Source organism: Aptenodytes patagonicus, chromosome 4 (genome assembly GCF_965638725.1).
Source record: "Aptenodytes patagonicus chromosome 4, bAptPat1.pri.cur, whole genome shotgun sequence".
NCBI classification, from domain to species: domain Eukaryota; kingdom Metazoa; phylum Chordata; class Aves; order Sphenisciformes; family Spheniscidae; genus Aptenodytes; species Aptenodytes patagonicus.
In genome coordinates, this window is record NC_134952.1 from 1342851 (window position 1) to 1363167 (window position 20317).

The window sequence follows — 20317 nt, forward strand, 5'->3', positions numbered from 1 at the left end:
ATGCCGGCCCCGGCCCCGCCGTCCCCCGCCCGGCCCGGCCAGGCCTTCACCATCGCGGCGCTGCTGGGACGCGTCTCCCCCCCGCCGCCGCCGCCTCCGCCGCCGCCGCCGCTCTGGGGGTCCCCCCCGGCTCCCGGCCCCGCCGCCGCCCGGATCCCGCCGCCGCCGCCGCCGCCGCCCGCCGCCCCCCGGCCGCTCTGCGCCGCCTGCTGCGGGGTCCCGCCCGCCTGGGCCGCCCGGCTGGGGGCAACAGGTACCGCCGACCCCCCCCGGACAGCCTGCACCGGGACCCCCCCCTCCGCCCGTCCCGTGGGGACACCCCCAAATGAGGACCTCCTTCTGGCTCCCCAAGGGGGGACCCCTGCCAAGGGGATCCCTTCCAGGGGGACCCACATCCACCTCTCCCATGGGAACATCTCCAAATGGGGGACCTCCTTCCATCACTCCAAGGGGGGACCTTCGGCCACCTCTCCAAATGGGGGACTCCGCTCAAGGGGACCTCTTCTGGGGGGGGGGCGCCTATCCACCTCTCCCATGGAGACATCTCTAAACGGTGATCTCCTTCTACCTCCTCAAGGGGACACCTTCCAAAGGGGATGTCTCCAACGAGGCCCTGAATCCACTTCTTCCATGGGGACATCTCCAAATGGGGATCTCCTTTCACCTCTGCAAGGGGGGGGGACCCATGCCCACCTCTCTCGAGACACCCCCAAATGGCGGACCTCCTTTCCTCTCTCCAAGGGGGGGACCTCTCTCCCAAGGGGACCTTTTCCAGGGGGACGACCCCTGTCCACATCTCCCATTCAGATGTCTCCAAATGGGGGACCTTCTCTGCCCCCTCCCAAGGGGATCTCACCAACAAGGACCCTCTTCTGCCCCTCCAAATGAGACCCTCTGGCCTCTCTCAGGGGGACATCTGCAAATGGCAGAGTTCCTTCTACTTCTTCATGGGGACCCCCTCCAAAGGGATTCTCTACAAGAGGGACCTGTATTCACCTCTCCAGGGAGATCCTCTCTAAATGGAGGACCCTCTCCCACCTCTTCAAATAGGGGACCCCCTCCAAAGAGACCCCTTCACCTCTCCAAAGGGGACACCTCCAAATGGGAAGATCCTTTCTACCTTTCCAAGAAAGGACCTTCCAAGGGGGGACCCCACTCTAAAGGGGACCCCTCCAAGGTCGCCTATCCACCCTGACCTCCCCTCTCTCTCTCTCACCTTCAGGCTTCCTTATCTCCAAGTGCTGCTTCCCCATCTTCAAAGCCAAGACCGGCAAAGCCAAGCGAGTCCGGACCATCTTCACCAGTGACCAGCTGGCCCGGCTGGAGAAGGAGTTTGCACGGCAGCAGTACATGGTGGGCACGGAGAGGTGCCTGCTCGCCTCCTCCCTGCACCTCACCGAAGAGCAGGTAAGCCCCACCATGCTCCATCTCCACCTCCACCTGCCCCCACCAGCAGGTCCAGGGAGGCTCCCAAACCTGTGTGCCAATGGGTGGGACCTGGGCCACGTCCCTCAGCCTGGGGCAGGAGCTGTGTGGGATAGTAATTGCAGATAGTTTACATTAAAAGGGTGGAGGATCACAGATGGGGAAACTGAGTCACAAAGTGGCTGTCCTAGGGCCACGTGGAGGGGTTGAACTTGTGTCCATCTTAAAGGCTGGACCTTCTCCACCACTGGCAGGTCCCAGCTTACCAATGCACGCTCAGCTCCTGGGTTGCAGGGGACAGTTTTCCATCTTGCTAGAGACAGAGCGTAGCAGGGGACCTCTGTCCTGGCCAGCCAGGAGATGTCTGAGGCTGCGGGCACCGAAGGGTTTGCGGGGTGTCTGGGCACTGCCTGAGCCACGGGGGTTTAGCAGACCATGACCCCATGGTCCATGGAGAAACCAGGTTTGAAAGCCAAGCTTTACCTCTTCCTAAGGTGAAAGTCTGGTTCCAAAACCGGAGGATCAAGTGGAGGAAACAAAGCCTGGAACAGCAACAAGCCAAACTGGCCAAAATGGGTTTGGCCACCCCGCAGAGGAGCCCCGACTCGCAGAGCCACCACGGCGAGGAGGACAAAGACTTCCCAGCGGAGCCGGAGGACGGCCAGGAGGACACGGCCTCCTCCCCGGGCTCAGGGACAGCAACTGCACAGACTGTGGCAAAGAGCTGCTGAATCGCCCCTTCGGGCTGCTTTTCCGTGTGTATTATATGAATGTATCATAGCTGACAATGAGCGTATCTAATATATACAGGGCACCAATTATTTTTGCAGTGCGAAAATAAATTATTTATGCAGCTCTTGGGCTCATCTTTGCAGGAGGAGGAGGAGGAACAACACATGCCTGCAGTGGCAGCAAGCGTTCAGTGGGGGCTTGTTCATGGGAGCAAGCCCTGGAGGCCCAGGGGAGTGGGGGCCACCCGCGCACCCCACCCACAATCAGCCCCATAGCCAGGCTCATCCCAAAGGCGCTGGGTGCTCAGATCCCTCCTTGTGCTCTAAGATAGCTCAGGACCTTCACAGAGCCCAGGTCCCTGTAGAGGACCTCGATCTCATGGTCCATCCATCTCCATCTTCCTTCCTGCCAGCAGCATCTTCACCGTTAACACCCTGCTCTGCCCACAGCTCACACATCCCGACCCAGTGACGGCAGCCCGCTCTCCAGGGCTTTTTGGAGTCAGGAAAGTAGGGAAAACGCACCTGGAGAGCAGAGCTGGTGGTGGCTTTGTGAGCTGGGCACCTGGGGTGCCGTCTCTGCTGGGCGAAGATTAGCAGGTTTTACTTTTAATTGCTTGGCCCTGCTAGGGCAGATGTAGAGGTTTCAAATCCATCAGGTTTGGGCTGGACACTGGCCTGGGGATGAGCCAAGGGTGGGCTCCGTGGGGGGCAAGCGAGTACCAACGGCCCTGGACCTCCTAGATAAGAGCACCAATGGGGACATCTGGGTGCTCACCTGGGCAGCACCAGCTCCTGCTAACCCTATTTTCGCCATGTCTGCTCTGGGCTTGGGGCTGGAGAAAGAAGGGACCCAGGTGGAGGGTTTATTTGGGCAGATATGAAACCTGATGCAAGGAGAGGGGATGAGGCAAAGAGAAGGGGATGATCCAAGGAGAAGGGGGACAATGCAAGGAGAGGGGGGACAATTAAGAAGGGGATGGTGCAAGGAGAGAGGACAGTGCAAGAAGAAGGGGATGGTGCCAGGAGAAGGGGACGATGTGACGGAAGCTGCCCTTTGTTCCGGCTGTTTTCAGAGCCGGGATTAGCCAGCGCGTCTCAAAGAGCCCAAACTGTGCTAATGTCTTCACATGTCTGCCGAGAGCCCAGGCTGCGCCGGCGGGTTTAACCCGCTAATCTCGCATGCCAGTGGGTTTATTGCGATCATCCCCGAGACAACAGGGCTTATGGGGAATGTTTTAATATCGCCCGGCCAGGGGCCGAGCTGATTGCGAGAGTTAAGTTGTTCTCAGGACACCTTTAATCCCCTGGGAGCTGGCAGTGCTCCGCCTCGGGCAGGATTGGGCCTTTCGGCGGTGCCAGGCTCCTCCGGGGCAGGCAGCGGGGGACCCGTCCCCTCTCCAGGGGATGCTCCTGCAGGGTCTGCCCAGCTCGGACCCCTCTGCGGGCAGCATCTGACCAGGGAAATGACTTTAATTAAAACTGGTGGGCTTGATTGAGTTTTTCAAAAGGTGACTTTTATACGAGATTAATTAAACCACATCCATCCCTCTGGCACCTTGGGCTTTGGCTGGGAGCCTTTTCTCATGGCGGGTGATGATCCTTGAGGGGGTGGCAGGTCCCTGGGGGTGCACAGGGCTCAGGACATCTGGGTTCCCTTTCCCACCTGCCACAGGACAGCCGGGTGCCGGGGAAGGCCATCCCCTGCCTTCCTCCCACCCAGTGAGTAACCTGTTTGCAGGTTCCTTAGGGTGGGGAAGGGACCGTATCTGCAGGACAAAGCAGCCGATTACTGCTCCGGTGGGGATGAGAAGAGACAAATGCCAGGTCTGACCCTGATAATGGGATGGAGTTGATGGTTTTCAGAAAAGCTGGATTCAGCTGGGTCATTTTATGCCCTGCCAAGCCCCCACTGGCCCTGGCATCCCAGAAAGGGGGTAGAAATGCAGTTTTCTTCTCCCATGGGAGACATCTCCCTCCCCAGTCCAGGGAGCAGGTCTTGCAGCTGAGCCCAACTCCTGGCAGCTCAAGCGGGGCACGTGGATTAGGGTCAAACCCGGGCACAGTGATTTGGAAAATAAGGGAGAAAGGTGCTGCGAGAGCTTGGCAAGGTCTTGGGCTGGATCAGCCCACCAGGGACAGAGCCCTGGCTCCTCTCATGCCCCAGGAAAGCCTGTGCAGAATAAGAAATTCTGGCTGCGTGCCTTTACCCAAACCCCATGCACATCCCAAAAACCCCACTAGTCCCTTCCCAATCCTGCATATCACATCGCTTTCTTAAAGGCAGGTTTTTTTCACTTGTCTGCAAAAAACAGGTTGGCTTTCGGTGGCAGATAATTATAAGGAAGTGAGAATTAAGCAGCCTTATTAAGAGGATAAAGGTTATCTGCTAAAGATGCGGTGCTGAGCCCTCCCCAGCAAACCTCCGCTGTGTAGATAAGTAGGCGGCCTGTAGGAGGACAGGTAGGTTGTGAGACGGGTGGGTGGATGTATTAGGGTGGACTATTTGCCCAGAGGAACAGCCTGGTCTGCGTGTGGATAGGCAGATGGGTGGATGATCGGGAATGAATGCAGGGCGCTGGCGGATAGGTGCAAATGGGTGGCTGCGTAAATGGGGTGGGATGGGAGATGGATGGAGAGATAGGAGAAGGGATAACCGGGTGGAGGGTGGAGCTGTAGCGTAGGGCTCCTCCATGTCCCCCTCCCCGCTGTCCTTCCTGCCAGGATTATTCCTGCTGAGCACATGGCGACGGATGCGATTTGTTTGCACGAGTCGCGTTTACTCAGGACGGTAGAAGTTTGCAGGATGGGGCGTTTGGATGCTGGAGCAGCAGGACCCCTCCAGCCCCCCAGTCCCCGTGACCCAGCCGCTTTCCCAGGCGCCTTTTGCATCCCTTCCCCGAGCCGGCAGCCCCCTTGTCCTTGGCTGATTGCTCCCTCGCGCTCTCTTTTCGTGGGGTTTTGCTAAATGGGATTACCGCGTGCCGAGGACGGGCCAGCGTGCCGGGGAGGGCAACCTGCCGGCGGCAGAGGTTCAAGGCAAAAGCTCGACCCAAGCCGGGACACGGGGCGCCGGGGTTGACTGTGCATGTTTCCAGGCTCCGTCTCGTCGTGTAATCTTGTTAAATGGTCAGGGAGCATTTCCCCCTGCTTCTCCCTCCCCTTTAATTCCCGATTGAAACATCAAATAAAGCTTCCTGAGGCTGCCGGGCAGCTCTGCTGGCTCCGCGCTGCCCAGTTTCAGTGGAAATAAAAAAAGACATCACGAACAATGGGAGGAAACGCCACGACATCCCGACATTTGCAGTCTTTCTGGGATGAATTTGCCCCAAGCTGCCTTGCTCAGCCAAAGAGCAAAGGCACCGATTCTTTGCATTAAACTCTCAGCTAGGAAGTAGCTCCTGGATGCATGAAAATAAGGGTGAAACAGGGTGACCTGCCTGGAAATGCAGCAGGGAAATGGGGTGATTAAGGAAACCCCTCATATGGGGTGAGAAATGCAGCGGCCAAAACCTCTGGGTTTAAAAATCCCGGGTTTAAAAGGTATTTATCCTGCAACAAGAAACACAGGGCTGTGGACCAGGACCATGCACTGAGCGCTGTCAGAGCCAGAGCGAGCAGCGCCGTCCCTAAATCCTGCGTAGAGCTGCACAGGGTGGTTCGGGGTCTGTTAAGGGAACACCATCAGCCCTGGTCTGGGTTTGCCACGGGGCACATCAGCTCTTAAACAGCTGCTGGTGCTCACCCCACCGGCTCCCCTGCTCCCCGCTCCTTTCTCGCCTCCCATCCCAGCCTCAAAAATGGAAAGACTGGGAGGAAATCCCTCCCCGTCTCTGCTCCCAGCCACGCACATGGCAGGGCCTGCCAGAAACCAGTTTGCTTCGTTTCAATGAGACGAACTGTTAGGAAAAAGAGAAAAAATGATGAAAACTGCACCATCTCCCCCTTTGCAAATGGTTTGTGGCACAAAATCCCTTGGCCCTGTGGCACTGCCGCCCCAGCACAGTTGGGCTGGGCTTTCACTGGGGGTGTACCGGGGGCCCTAGCACCAGACACCCTCTGCGAAGGTGTGATTTTATTTTAAAAAGTTGATTAAATCATTAAATCAAGTAAGCCCCGATGGTACGGGATGAATAAGGGGATCTCGCCGGGAGGCGCAGGACTGGCAGTCAGATAAAGTGCCTCTTCCTGGGACTTAGGCTGTGATGCTTTTGTGCCTCAGTTTCCCCAGCTGCAGGAGCCGGGTAAATACAGCCTTGGACACATGTGGTATCAGCTCTACTCATGCTTATCCGGGCCGGGTCTGATCCTGCTCCCACTCAGCATCCCTGCTGAGAGCCGTGCCAGATCCGACCCCTGCTCTGCCTCATCCTTCCCCCCACTCCATCTCTATTGATTTAATAAGATGGAGAGGAATTAACGGGGCCGGAGCATTGGAATAATGAAAGATGAACAAAGGGGCAGCGCTAGCAAAGATGCTGCCAGCTTTTAATGATGAGGCCGGGCAGATCCCCTGCTAGCTGTCCCTTTGGAGTGGCGATTAAGAACATACTGTTATTGTTAAGGCAGAGAGATAAATCCCCGCACCGTTTCTGATGTGATCAGCCGGGGCTTCTCCCTACAATTTGTGATCCTATTGTGGACGGTGTTTGCCCTGGGCAAGGAGAGTCTGGGAACCACTTATGAACCATCCTTTGGTCATTAGCCTCCTCATTAGGAGAGAACAATGTGGGAGAAAAAAGATAATTGAAGGGAGCAGCGGGCTGATCGGGCACTCAGGCCTGTACCAGGGCTGCCTCAATGCTTAGTTTGTTTATAATTCCCAAATAATTTTAAATGCGTGGTTTCGGGATGCTCTTAACACCCGCAATTGCAACCCCTGTGAACACGGTGGTGTTCAGGTCTGTGCTTGACGGGAGGACCACGGAGCATCCTCCGAGGCCTTGCGGGAGGGTATTAGCTTATTTTTTGGGGGTCACCCAGACTTTGCTGTCAGCTGGGTGTAGCCCCATCGCGGACTCAACTCGTGGACTCAACCCACGCTGTATTTGGAAGGACCCCAGGCAGGTGGATGGGCCCCCAGCACCCGGGGAGGGTGAGGGTGGTGGGATGCAGCAGGACCCACTCCTTCATTTCACATCTGGCTGAGATATGAGGCCAGATGTGACACCGAGGGGTGTGACACCGAGGAGCAGCCCCGCTTGGATCAGGGACAACATCTCCCCGTCGAAAGGCCGGGGCAGGATCCAGCCCTGCTGACCCCCGTTGCAGCGTGGGCTTAATTCAGACCTTGCCTGGAAACATCATCCTGGGTGATAAATCACAGGAAAGCCCCCAGGCCATGGGGGGAGAGGTGCTTTGCCCCACAGGCTTGGCAATGGAGTAATAAGAGGAGCAGGTCTTGTCCCCATGCCCAGGGACACCCGGCCCTGGCTGGGTGCAGGGCTCCGTGCCCTGGGGAGGAGGGGGAAGAGCCGCAATTCCTCAGGATGCTTGATATTACCAAGTGCTAATGAGACCTGGATGGGGCTGAGGTGCTTTGCAGGCCATTATCCCAAATTAACCTGACAATGCAGCCGGGGCCAGCGTCTGAAGGGCGGCTGGGGTGTGTATTGGCTGTCTGGGGCTGGGGGGAGAGAAGGATGCTGCCCTCTGCCTGCCCCCCACCCCCGCACCAGCTCCCCTCTGCCCGCACCCCTGAGCTGAAAGCAAGGGCCCTGCATTTCGCAGGGTTAGTTTTCCATTGTATGAGCGTGTTGAATCGGCTCCCCGAGAGGTTTGCCAAGCCAGAGCTGGAGTAAGGGGAGAGGGGCTATCTCCTCCACAGACTGGTGTTTGGCGTATCCTTCTTGGAGGAAACTCTTTTGTTCCCAAATCCTCATGTCCATCCCACGCTGCCACTTGCACGGGGCTTTCACGGCCTGTCCAGTGCTTGGGCATGGATCAAACTGGGGAGCACTCAGCTGAAAAGTAACCATGATCTCAGAAGAAGCATTTCCCCGGAGCCAGTGGCTGTCCCTGTGCTGGGCTCTCACGGGGGGACGTATGGGGCTGGCCATGCTCTTGCCACCCGCAACCGGGGCTCCCATTGCTGTGTAATGCCCTCAAAGTGCAGACAGTGTCGTGCCATCGCTCCTGTCCTCACCCCGGTTTGGGTCTGTTAACGGGACCCTGCAAGGTGCTGAGGATCCAGAAGGCAAAGCGAACTGTGGCCGGATCCTGCTGCAAACAGGAGAGATGGGGTTTGCCAAGAGCGATCGACACCAGCACCTTGTTCTGGAGCTCTCTGCAGCTCCCCAGCACCTCGTCGAAGGTGGCAAAGCCAAGGCAGGGCAGCACCTCGGCACCCGGCACCGCTGGGTGCTCCCGGAGCAGAGCGCATGCGCAGTAATTATTGTTAGCCCGAGTAATTTCTCTTTTCTAGACTTTATGATGAAGGAACGAACATGCATCAGTTACCTGCCGGGGAGAAGCCTCGTGCTCCTCTCTTCGCGGCGAAGATGAATCCCTGTTCCCCTCTTCCTTAGTGGTTAAACATTGGAACAGGCTGCCCAGGGAAGTGGTGGAGTCACCATCCCTGAAGGTGTCTAAAAGACGTGTAGATGCGGCGCTTAGGGACATGTTTAGTGGACATGGTGGTGTTGGGTCGACGGTTGGACTCGATGATCTTGGAGGTCTTTTCCAACCTCAATGATTCTATGATTCTATGATTTCTACAGGATTCAGTGGGATCCAGCTTGGGAAGGGGCAAACCACCAGCTCCAGGAGCCACGTGATTTGGGGACGTTCCTCGTTGCCTTTTTATTATTGGATTATGGATTATTATTTATTATTACTATGGATTATCACAGGAGAAATGGCTGCAAAAATCTGACACAAAGCTAAAAGCTAAAGTTAGTGTTCAGAATCCTATTTTTAAGCCAGTTTTTATTTTTTTAAGAGTAAAAGGCATGAGCTCATCATTTCAGGCTCCTTAGGTTGGCAGTGCTGGGCTAGTTATCCTAATGAGCGCAAGCACACGCCTGTCTAATCAGCAACAGGAGCCCTGGGATCCATCTTCTCCCTAATAGGATGCGACTGAAAGGATGCTCTCGGTCGAGAAGATGTTTTCCCACTTGCAGAAGGATTCACGCCCCGGATTACAGATGCACAAAATCCCCGTCACGTTTTCGCGTGTGCTTGCTGTGGGTTTGGGGAAATTTCCGCCACTTCTTTCGCCCGCTGGGATGGTTTTGCGGCTTGGAGAGGGATGGAAATGGAGCCAGGCTCTCCCCACCGACGGAGGCGAGGTGTGAAATTTCTCATGGGCAAACAAGTGAGAGCTGCGGGGTGCCCAGAAGAAGGGGGACAGAAAAGATGAAGGGGGGGGGGGGAGCGGAGGAGGAGAGAAAGCAGCAGCCAGAGAGAAACAAAAATCCGCAAAGCAGCAACCTGGCTTGAAGAGCGGGGCGTTTTCTATGAGGGGATTGTAAAATGCACTCTCCCGTTCCCCTTTGCAGGGGGGAATAAGGGCCCCCACTCTATCTGATAGTCATTAGCATCAATTAGCCCCGTTTGAAGTAGGCAACATCTTTGTCTCTTTGCAAAAAAAGAAATAAAAAAACCTTTCAGGGAGCCCATAATAACATCTGGAGCAAGGAGAGGCTGAACTCAAGTTCCCCACTTTCATCTCTTGTCGAGGTACTTGGAATGTTAATGCAGCCTCATTCTTTAATGGAGTTATCAGGAAATGCTTTTCACCTCCTTCCCTTTGCTCAGGGGGGATGTTTACAAAGGGCTGGGGGCTTTTTTTGTTGTTGTTTTGTTGTTGGGATTTTTTTCTTTTACCCCCCTAAGAAACTCCCCCTCCCCTTTTATTTTCTACGCTCTTGAAAAACAAAACTGGAATTTAAAAAAAAAAAAACAACAACCAAAAAACCACAAACCAAAGCCCCACCACCAAAAAAAAAGAGGATCGGGGTCCATCCTTTCATCTCCCCTGCCCAAGCTCCTGCAAAAGTCTCCTTTGCTGGAGCAGATGGGGTGGGGATGGAGCCGGTGGTTCAACCTCACGCGGGCAGGGGGAGGCGGGGGGGTTCCCTGGGCCCGAGCCCCCGCTCTGCCTGGCTGCTGGGTGCTATATTTCCCAAGTCATTACCAGCGAGTGAAAATTTCCAGCTTTCGAACCGAAATGCATTAGCTGAGCACACAGTACTAATGGGAAACAGGACGCGTCATTAGGCAGCGAATTCGGCCAAGCGGGAGAAGCTGAAGGGAAAAGCCAGCCGGTGCTTTTGCCCATCTCTCGTCCCTCCGGCTCGCTGTCCATCCGTCTGCCCGTCCTTCCTGCCAGCAGCATCTCACCGTAACCCCCTGCTCTGCGACAGCTCGCCCGTCCCAACAACTGCAACATAAACTGCTCCGTGAATAACCCGAGCATCTCCAACATCTCTTTCCGCGGGAAACTATATCCGAATTACAGTGGCAGTCACGACTTATTATAAAGAGGGAAAATAATGAAGAGGTTTAACAGGCTTTTAATAAAACAAATCAAAAACTTGTATGACGACACCCGTGTTTTAATCCACACAACCTCTGTGCAAGCAAAGCCAGAAGCTGTGAATCTCCGCAGGTTTTTTTTCTCGGCGGCGGCCTTTTTTTTCGGGAGAGGCTTCGGCACTTGCCCAGCTTTGAACGTGTGATTTCAATTAAGCACATAGTTACAGGGCGGCAGGATTGGGGCTGACTGTTTGGATAAGGAGCAATAAACCAGCAGCTGTATTTATTCACTTATTTTGAAGCTGCTGTGGAAGACAGGATGCTAAACGGCAGAAAAAAAGCATTTTAAAGGCAAACTTGAGGGACTCTTTTGTTTCCCGCAGGCATCCTCTTCCCCGAGGTTCCCGTGGCCCGTCACCAGGGTGCTTCCTCGCGAGCGGGATAATCCTGCCCATTCATTCCCATAATTTCCATTTGCTTTGAAACGCTCAAAAATATAGAGGTGCTCAATTACAACAAGGTCTATTTCTGCGGCTTGGGTAGTGAAGAGAAACTTTAAATGGCACGAATCTCTGATTTAAGGCAGGATTTACTGGATACGGACAGCTAGCCTGCGCACGCAGAGACGTTTCATGCTGGGTTATTAAGCCGCGGGGGATTTTTGCTCCGTGTTTATTAACCTGGAGACTCCGGTCTGGGGATTTCTCCGTGTTTGCATACACCGGAGTGAATTTTCAGTGCGAATTTGGTGCTTGCAGAGATTTGAGCAGGAACGTTTGTGTGCGCGCAGGGCTGCGAGTCCCCAACACTGTTTGCTGAGTACGCTCACATCTGGGCAAGGTGTCTGTGCCATCCTCAGTTCTCCATCGGACCATGCGTTTGCACTTGGCTCCGGGGGTATCACACGAGCATGTCACCCAAACCAGACGAACAGTTAAATTTCCACAGCACAGTCGCCTTTTAGGCTGTGCGAGCTCCTGATGTGTTTTTCCCATATCCCAGATAAACGTACACGCTCTGACACATACGGGTGGGTACACACAGACACGTTCCCCTCGGCAGGGCAGCAGGACGGGCTCGCACAGCTGGTCCCGGGGTACGTCGGTGCCCATGGGCAGCGGGCAGGGCTGGGCTGGCCTGCGGAGTGCGGCCAGGGGGATGGTGCGGGTGCGCCTGTGAGGCCTGGGGGGAAGGTGTGGGTGTCAAGGGGGGTTTGGGTGTCAGTGGGGTCAGGGTGGGGAGCTGTAGGTGTCCATGTGGGTGTCTGTGGGGGAAGGTGAGGGAGCCAGCAAGGTTGTGGGAGAAAGGTGTAGCTGGCAATGAGGAAGGGAGGAGGTGTCTGTGGCGGAAGGAGCAAGTGTCCACGTGGGTGTCTGTCTGGGGTGGGTGTTGGTGTGGGTGTCCATGGAGTAGGAGCAGGTGTCTGTGGGGAAGGAGCGGGTGTTGTGTGGGTGTCCGCGGGGAAGGAACTGGTGTCACCGTGGGTGCCCGTGGGGAGGGAGTGGGCGTCAGTGTGTCTATGGGGAAGGAGCAGGTGTTGGCGTGGGGGTCCATGGGGAAGGAGAGTGGGTGCCTGCGGGGGGAAGATGCGGGTGTGCCGGTGGGTGTCAGCGGAGGAGCCGGCAGGGACGGAGGGGAGTCCGTGGGGGTGTCGGTGGGGAAGAAGGGGTGTCCGTGGGGATGCCGCTGCGGGCCAGCGGGGGTGGGGGCAGCCCCCCGCCGCCCCCCCGCCGCCGCTTTGCATAGGAGCGCGGCTCATCCCAGCCCACCGCGCCCTCCATATAAGCCGGCGGGACCGGCGGCCGCCACACCGGCCCGGCCATGCTGCGCAGCCCGCCGCGCCCCCGGCCCGACCCGCCGCCCCCCCCCAAGACCCCCTTCCACATCGAAGCGCTCCTGGCCCGGGAGCCGCCGCGCCGCGGCCCCGCCGCCGCTTCTCCCCCGCCGCCCCCGCGCTGGCCCGCGGCGGGTCCGGGCCCCGGAGCGGGGCTGGGGCCGCTGCCGGGCGGCTGGGGCTGGGGCTGGGGCTGGGGCTGCGCCGCGGCCGGGCGGGGCGGTGCAGGTGAGCGGGGTGTGCGTGTGTGTGTGTGTGCGTGTGCGTGTGTGTGTGCCCCAGTGTGTGCCCCACCGTCACGGGTGGGGGTGTGTGCGGGAGTGAGCGTGGGAGCGTGTCCGGCGGGTGGGCAGGGAGCGGGGGCTGTTGTGGACGGGGGCGGGGGGGTTGCGGGGACCTTCCAGCCGGGCGCTTGGCTGGCATCCCCCGCACTGGAAAATAAGGGGGTTTGGGTCACCCAAAAATGCCTTCACACACCCCCCCCCCCCCCCGGCTGTAGTTTTATTTCCCGCAGTCTCTCGACCAGCCCCAGGGTGAAGAGTTGGGTTGGGGCTGTGGGAAATGAAGGAGGGGGAGGGCAGAATTTCCTAACAATTATTTTTCCCCTCTGTAGTGATCGATAACTAATATTAGCCATTTACCCGCAACAATTAATGACTGGCTGAAGCGATACCCTAACGACACGACTCGCGTCCTTCAGGCTTGACTTCAGTAGAAGGTTTCGGGTCAGGGACAGTCCCCCCATGCCCACCTCAGCCCCCACCTGCATTTTAAGGGCTGCTTTGCACACACTGGCGTTTATTTCTCTTTTCATGTCCTAGAAGGGCACCGCAATGCCTGTGTTTTCATCATGCCTGCGAAAACCTGCTGCGATTTCCCAAAGCCTCATCCCCGAAAGTAGTTTCCCCACCATGCCAGCACCCCTCTGCTGTTGTGTGGGGTCCCCTCTTCTCCCGAAGCTGCCCTCGTCCATCTGTAATTTCGCTCTCCCTGGGACCACTCGCAGAAATGTAAATGCTGAGTATTTCGCAGCACCCGGCCCCAAAAACCGTTCGTATTTTTAATGCGAAAGCACCTAAGCAAAAAGCTTTTTGTTGTTAATCCATGAGTAAAATTTACACAGTGGTGGTGGATGATATCGGCGAATCCATCAGGCTCCCTGTATTTTCACTGAGGAGCATTGTAACTCTTCATAAGCAAAATTACTCCTCTGTTTTAATGAAGTGCCTCTACTATATCTTACTTTTCTTGACATTTAAGTATCTTTTTAGCATTCAGAGCCTGATCTCGTTGTTGCCCAGGCAAAACCTGCAGCCAAGCACATATTTTATTTGTATCGGGAACTCTTAATTTGATCCTGATAGCTACAAAAAATCCTGATACCAAAAGTATTTGCTACTCTTGATCTTTTTTTTAACTACTTAGCATAACTATTTAATCTATTATTTCTTTTACGAGACAGCATCTGCATAGTTGTGTGTTAATATATGTATTATATCAAATATACAGGTATGAAAATATAGTTAAAACAACTTGCAAAGCTATTTCCACAAAGTATTTCATGTTTGAAATTACACTTGCTATTATCCCAGTATTAAAATAGAGAAAATGTGACAGGTGAAATTATTTTAATGATGAAAATAGTTTTAAGTGCAATTACGGCTGTTAAGCTGTCAGGTCTCCATCCCACAAATCCTTAAACACGCGCAGAACTTACACCCAATTAATGAAATGAAGTAGGTCAAGGTGCCCATTTGTGCCTGGAGAACGTGACAACGTCAGTCATGAAAGGAGAGACAAGTAGCGGGTGTGAATCGGCATCATTACGTGCGGTATTTCCATAAAAGAGCAGCTTGCCTTGCCACGATACATCACACCAGTCCAGCGTCCCTTGTGGCTGCTGTTGCTGTACCCTGGTGACAGTGTGCAGTGACTCCGGCTGAGGGGGGACCTCTGCGGGCTGCTGAATCCAACTTCTGCTCAAAGCAGAGCTGATCTCAAAGCCAGATCGCGTTGCCCAGGGGCTGCGATTTCAAAACAGCGACGGTGGGGAGCATTAATGGCCTGATCCTGCAGATGCATACTGCTTTCCACCCAGAAAAGTCCCATTGGCTGTACTGGTGGGTTCTTTTTCTTAAAAGTTAAGCGTGTGCCTGGGTGTTGGCGGGACAGAAGCTGTGGTACCATCACACCTATCTTAGTGCTGGCCTTATCCGGTTCCTAGTACCTTCACGATCGTACTTTGACACTTGGAGGTGTTCTCGTGGCACCCAGCGGTCTTGCCTGTGCAGGCAGGTCCCACTGCCTGGAGTCTTTCTGTGGCTCGGAACAGGAGCAGAGTCCCTGATCCAGTAGCTTTTGGCATCGAGCAGGAGGGGCTCGACTGTCGCTCCAACGCCTCACACTCAGACGTGCAAAGTCTACGCTAATGTTCCTGTGCATGTCGTAACTCCAGAACCAGCATCTTGGAGGTTTTTTGCCTTGACGGCTGCAGCCCCCTTTCCTCAGCCCTTGCCTGTGGTCTCTCCACCCTGCGGTCCTCCTGGCGGTGAGGTCTGGCTCGTGTGAAGGTCCTTCAGGAGGACAGAGCTGGCTGGGATGAGCCCTGTGGCTCCGGGGGGGGGATGGTTGGGGGTAGCAGTCACACGCTCCTTTTGTACATATCGCTCCTTTTGTACATATCGAGATGTGTGTGAATCAAAGTCTGTGCTGGCAGGATGAGGGCTTCAGAAACCAGAGACGGCACCACTCTTGGGCTGGTGCCGGCTGGTCCTGTGGCAGCGCTGATGTTGTATTGTATGTTAATTAGGTACTTATGGTTATCATCAGGCCACAGCTAGATAGGAGACCGAGACCAGATCCACTTGTTAGTCCTGCTAATGCCTCTGCACACGAGGAACTTTATGGATCCGTTGAACCTACCGAGACCAAAGGACTAAGGTCCGGGATGAGGACCTGCGCGAGGGCTGGTGACTCTTGTCTTCATCGAGCCAGTCTGCCAGCTTCAGTATCTTCCTCTGGACACTGGCTGACTACGGGTGCCAAGGGAAGGGTAAAAGCAGGGGCCAGCATGGGGTAAACTCCCCCAAACTTTAGACATTTGTGATTAGGGACTTCCTGTGACGGAGGGGGGATTTTTGTGTTCGGCAGCTCTTGGACTTTATGATTCTGTTGCAAAGATCCTGTACAGGTGGAGGTCAAACCCTGCTCACCTCATTGAGTGCCGACTTCTTTGGGTCTGGCTGCATGTCCAGGACTGTCCTAGGTTGTACCTATGGGGTAGAATCCTGGAATAGGTTGGAAGGGACCTCAAAGGATCATCTGGTCCAACCTTTTGTGGGAAAGGGAGCCTAGATGAGATGATCCAGGTAGGGACAGTGTAGGGACATCCCTGCTTTTCTTTTTGGTGCTACTTTCTCCCAGCCCCCTTCAGTGCACAGAGCAGCTGCATTTGGATTTCAGCTACAGCTGAAGCAAGCTGGGTTTGGCACATCAACAGGGCTGGAGGAATGGCCTCAAACATGCAGACCCCTTCAGTTGCTGCTTCTTGCTTGCAGGTCTGGAGTTGTCTCACTGTGTAGGGGCCAACGCGCTGTGCCCTGCTGTGCCTTGGAGGTCCGGGGGGCCCTGCAAGATGAAGAGGGTCCGCACCGTCTTCAAACCAGAGCAGCTGGAGCGGCTGGAGCAAGAGTTCCTCAAGCAGCAGTACATGGTGGGCACGGAGCGAGTAGACCTGGCTGCAACTCTGCATCTCACAGAGACTCAGGTAAGAAATGGGCGAGCTGGGGATGGTGGCAGAGATCCCGGGTCTGGGTTTGGTCCGTGGTGATGTCCCTGCTGTGAAGCGCAGTGGGAGGAGGACGTGATGCAAAGTGACCCGTGGGACTCCCTGCTGCAAGATGACATTGAACCCATGTGCCTGGAGGGATGCAAGATAGGTTTAGATGGTTTATGAGTAAGAACGTCGTTTTCTTAATCCATGAAGTGGAACAAAAAGCATTCAGGAGCACAAACGTGTTTGCTTTAGAGTTCAAGCTGGGTTGGACTAACGTATCTACATTGTTATAATCCTCTGTATTAAGTGTCCTTTTGTGGCGCTGGATCTAAATTTTTTTCTGCCCTTCCCAGTGAGTTTCTGCCCCTCCCACTGCAAACTGCTTATTTACTGTGGAAAGGAGGAGCCACGTGATCTTCTGTGGTGGGATCCAAATTCAGCTGGGGAAAGGGAGAGCAAAGCAAGGGCAGTTCTGGGGGGCACAGCGAGGGTGTGAACAGCACAGGGAGCAGGAGCAGGGGGTAGGTGGGTGTCTCATCATGCCCTCTGGCAGCCGTGGCCCCAGGGATGGGTTCACTACGGGAGGCACCTCCTTCGCTCCCCTGGCCAGAGCCTCCTCTATGCACCTGCATCCCCCTCTCCCCTGGTCCTTTCTCCCAGCACCACTCTGCCCACCATAGTGTCACCTCCTCCTGCTCGCATGCACTGTGCCCCGAGCAGAGAAGAGGCATGCCCCTTTCTTTAAGGAACTCTGCTTTTTGGAGACATCTGCCTCGGAAGCATGTGGCAACGGCCCCCATTGGAAAGGGGCTCCTGGAGACCTTGGATTAAGCTGTTGTGCCATTTTCCTGCTAGGTGAAAGTCTGGTTCCAGAACCGGAGGATCAAATGGAGGAAGCAGAGCATGGAGCAGAAGGCGGCAAAGCTGTCACAGTTCAGGGTGATACAGCCTGCCACCGCGGACTCGACGGACATCAAGGACCACGAGGAGGACACCGTGGACGTTGAGCTTTGAACAGCTGATGAGATTCAGCTGCCGCTGTTGTTCTTTGAGCCGTGTCTGCTTGATGGAGATACTGGGGATGCAGGCATGTCTGTGCTTCTTTGGTTCAAGCGAGACATTACGGTCTCAATGCGAGAGTTGGAGCTGCAGGACCAAACTCCAGCTGGCTGGGAGCAACCCCCCCAAATATTGTTTGGCTGCTGTTTGGTAGCCATGTGCTGTAATTCCTGGGACTTCATCACCAGGCCAGTTGTCCTTGATGGTGCCATAGCTGTGGCAAGGCATGTGATCTCCTGTTTGCTCTTGAAGCACCAGGACACACAAACGGTTTCCAGCAGAGAGGCTGGGGTGACAATCAGACGGTGTCTCTGACGGCTGTGAGCATAAGGGCATTTGAACATGGGGTCACCTGTGTTGTGTGTGGCTGTGTGCTCCTAGGAGGGAGACCTGTGCTGGGAGGAAAATCAACCCTGATTGTTTTTCCTGGTTAACTTGACTCCCATGTTTGATGCTTAGATCACAACAACAACAAAAAAAAATTGGAAAGCCCTTTGCTCCCACCCGCAGACTGCATCATTACTCTTGCAATAAGATGAACAGGGTCTGATCCTGCCCCTGGAACAGAAGTGCCTCCTTTTGTCGGGTGCCTTGGAGTTTTTGTGCCTTTGTTTTGGCTTCCCAAACCCGGAGGGCAGAACCTGGTGGGTCTCTCTGCTTTCTGGCATTGCCTTCCTTCGCCAAGGTGTGCGCATGCTGCTGCAGCAGGGAATGAGGCACTCGGGCTGGCCGAGGTGTGGGGATCGGGGCTGTTATAAAAAGGCAGCTTTCCAACACCTCTGGTGCTTCAGACGACCCCCTGCCCCTCGTCCAGATGTGCCAGTTCTGGCCCAGACAGCAGTTGCTCTGTTCTCTCCTCATTATACATCCAGGTGCCATGGGAAACGGCACCTGGAGTGTTCGGCGAGCACATCTGTAACCACCCGATGCAGTTAGCAGTTGTGTTTCTGGTGGGTGGGAGGGCTTTGAGGGGTCAGGACCGAGTTGAGTACTTGACCTTCCCCGACTGTGTGTTAGCAGCCAAGTGCTCTTAGGCCAGGCTGTCAGCGCTCAGGCTGTCACCTCGCCTTCCTAGGTCTGCCCAGGGTACCAGGCACCACGTCCCGTCAGCTCAGGATAATTTATTGTCTCTTTCTGACCCAGAACACTGTATATCACTTTACTCTTATATTGTTATTTATAGAAATAACTTTTTTTTTTCCTTAATAAGTGTCACTTATTTATTTGCTTTGCTTCTTAATAAAAATCTAGTTTATTTTAAAAAGAGATGGGACTGGCTGGGGGGAGGCAGGGTTGGGCAGCTCCTTGGTTTCTGAACAGGCAGCGATGCCTCAGTGGCTTCTTGCTCCACAGCTGCCAGGGATGGGTTACTGATCTTTTTTGCTGTGTTTCTGAGGAACTGGAGTAAAAAAAAGAGAAAAGAAATGCACATTTTCCTCCCCCTAAGATGACCCCTGTTGTCAAAAAGTAATAGCTGCTTTCTAACAGCAGAAGTCACGAAAGGGTGATTTCTTCTTGAAAGGGTGATGAAATCTTGAAAGGGTGATTTCTTCTCTTGCATGTTACCATTCCTGACATGCCAATGCAAATATGAAAGCACTTTTTTTTTCCCACACTTGTGTGTTTGCTGGTAAACCTGTGCACTCATCTCAACCTTGAACATTTGGAATGGAACAAGAACAGCTCTTAAACAGATCAGCTGAAAACCTGTGTCAAAAATCAGAAGGAAAACACATTTCCAATTACTCTCTTTTTAATTTTCAATTGAAATTATTAAAAAAAAAAAACCAACGTATTTTCATCCTTCCCAAAAGTTTGAGTTTGAGGGTTTTTTGCTTAATAAGCTGTTTTGGGCAAAATAAATGCTAAAAAAAGTTTTTTTTTTTAAATTGATTGATGACCCCATATCATGGGTGAAAGTAGGTAAGATGAGTTATTATCTCTGGGCCAGTTCCTGCAGAGATAGAACTACTTTTATAGTATGAAACATAACGTCTGGTAAACACAGGGTGCTCGGGTTCGGGCTGCTGCTCCCGGAGAACAAGGACCTCCATCTGCAGGTGGATGCGGCCAAACCTTCTGTGCAGCTCCCGCTCTGCCAGGCTGATGCTTCAGCAAACTGAAGTCCAGGAGAAGGTTCCCCTTGTGCTCTGCAAATACAGAAGCAGAAGCAATCCCAGTCCAGCTTCGCAAATACTTCCAAATTAATATTGTGGGCACCAGGGCTCGTTCAGAGACATGAAGGACGCTTCGAAGCGTTGCTGGCTGGGCCATGACTCAAGCTGATGCTCTACGTGTGAAACGCCCTGCCACTTAGCCCCGAAACCTTAGAAAAACAGGACACGTAATGCTGTTATTACAGTAATGGCTAGTCTTCCTACTATTGGTATGAAGATGTAATTGAAATAGGAGTCGTAAGGTAGCATTGCTCCATCTGTGTCTGGGTCCTTGTAGACCCCCGGGATGGGCATGCGTGGCGGCGCAGTGCCCTGCACAGCCCGCTGCTGGGTTCACCGGGGCCAGACCACAAAATACAGATGAAGAAGGTGTCCCAGGCAGTTTGTCTGTCTCTCATTGCTGGACGGATGGCCAGGGAGGTCTCTTGCTCTGTGGCCATGCTCCCGCATGGGCTGCTGGCCTGGGCATGGAGGCGGCAGGATCCAGCCAGCCATGCGTTACCACCCGGTGTTGTGTCCCCGCCATGAGCCGACAGTGACATCTAGCGACTCCAAAAACACCCCAAAACGCCCCGAATATGAAATCGTCCCATATTCCCAAACCCACTGCAGCCGCCTGGTTGATGAAGAGTGGGACTGAGTCTGAATGGCACTAGCAGCGCCGGTGTGAATTAGTAAATACAACTAAATACGCTTTTTCGTTGATTTCAGGTGTTTGCAGACAGCCTAGCAGGAGGTAGTGAGGGTGCAGGGGCCACGTTAGTGTGTTTTGAAGGTTTTTTTTCTGGGGGGAAAGCTGGGCCAGTTTTGGGTGCACAGGGACAGCTGTTGATGTTTC

General features: G+C 54.5%; 2 protein-coding genes across 2 annotated transcripts; both read left to right on the forward strand.

Moving 5' to 3' along the window:
* On the forward strand, positions 1-2156 carry LOC143159993 (uncharacterized). Its single transcript, XM_076337552.1, has 3 exons — positions 1-253; positions 1223-1407; positions 1920-2156. The coding sequence occupies exons 1-3, from the start codon at positions 1-3 to the stop codon at positions 2154-2156; spliced, it is 675 nt and encodes a 224-aa protein (XP_076193667.1).
* Positions 2157-16102: 13946 nt separating this feature from the next.
* LOC143159994 (homeobox protein not2-like) lies at positions 16103-17257 on the forward strand. Its single transcript, XM_076337553.1, has 2 exons — positions 16103-16234; positions 17099-17257. The coding sequence occupies exons 1-2, from the start codon at positions 16103-16105 to the stop codon at positions 17255-17257; spliced, it is 291 nt and encodes a 96-aa protein (XP_076193668.1).
* The last annotated feature ends 3060 nt before the right edge of the window (positions 17258-20317 follow it).

Excerpts from the sequence above, each read along its gene's own strand:
- LOC143159993 (XM_076337552.1), top strand. The coding sequence starts at position 1 with ATGCCGGCCCCGGCCCCGCCGTCCCCCGCCCGGCCCGGCCAGGCCTTC. Across the intron at positions 254-1,222 it reads CGCCCGGCTGGGGGCAACAG|GCTTCCTTATCTCCAAGTGC; the intron begins GTACCGCCGACC and ends TCTCACCTTCAG. Across the intron at positions 1,408-1,919 it reads TGCACCTCACCGAAGAGCAG|GTGAAAGTCTGGTTCCAAAA; the intron begins GTAAGCCCCACC and ends CCTCTTCCTAAG.
- LOC143159994 (XM_076337553.1), top strand. The coding sequence starts at position 16,103 with ATGAAGAGGGTCCGCACCGTCTTCAAACCAGAGCAGCTGGAGCGGCTG. Across the intron at positions 16,235-17,098 it reads TGCATCTCACAGAGACTCAG|GTGAAAGTCTGGTTCCAGAA; the intron begins GTAAGAAATGGG and ends TTTTCCTGCTAG.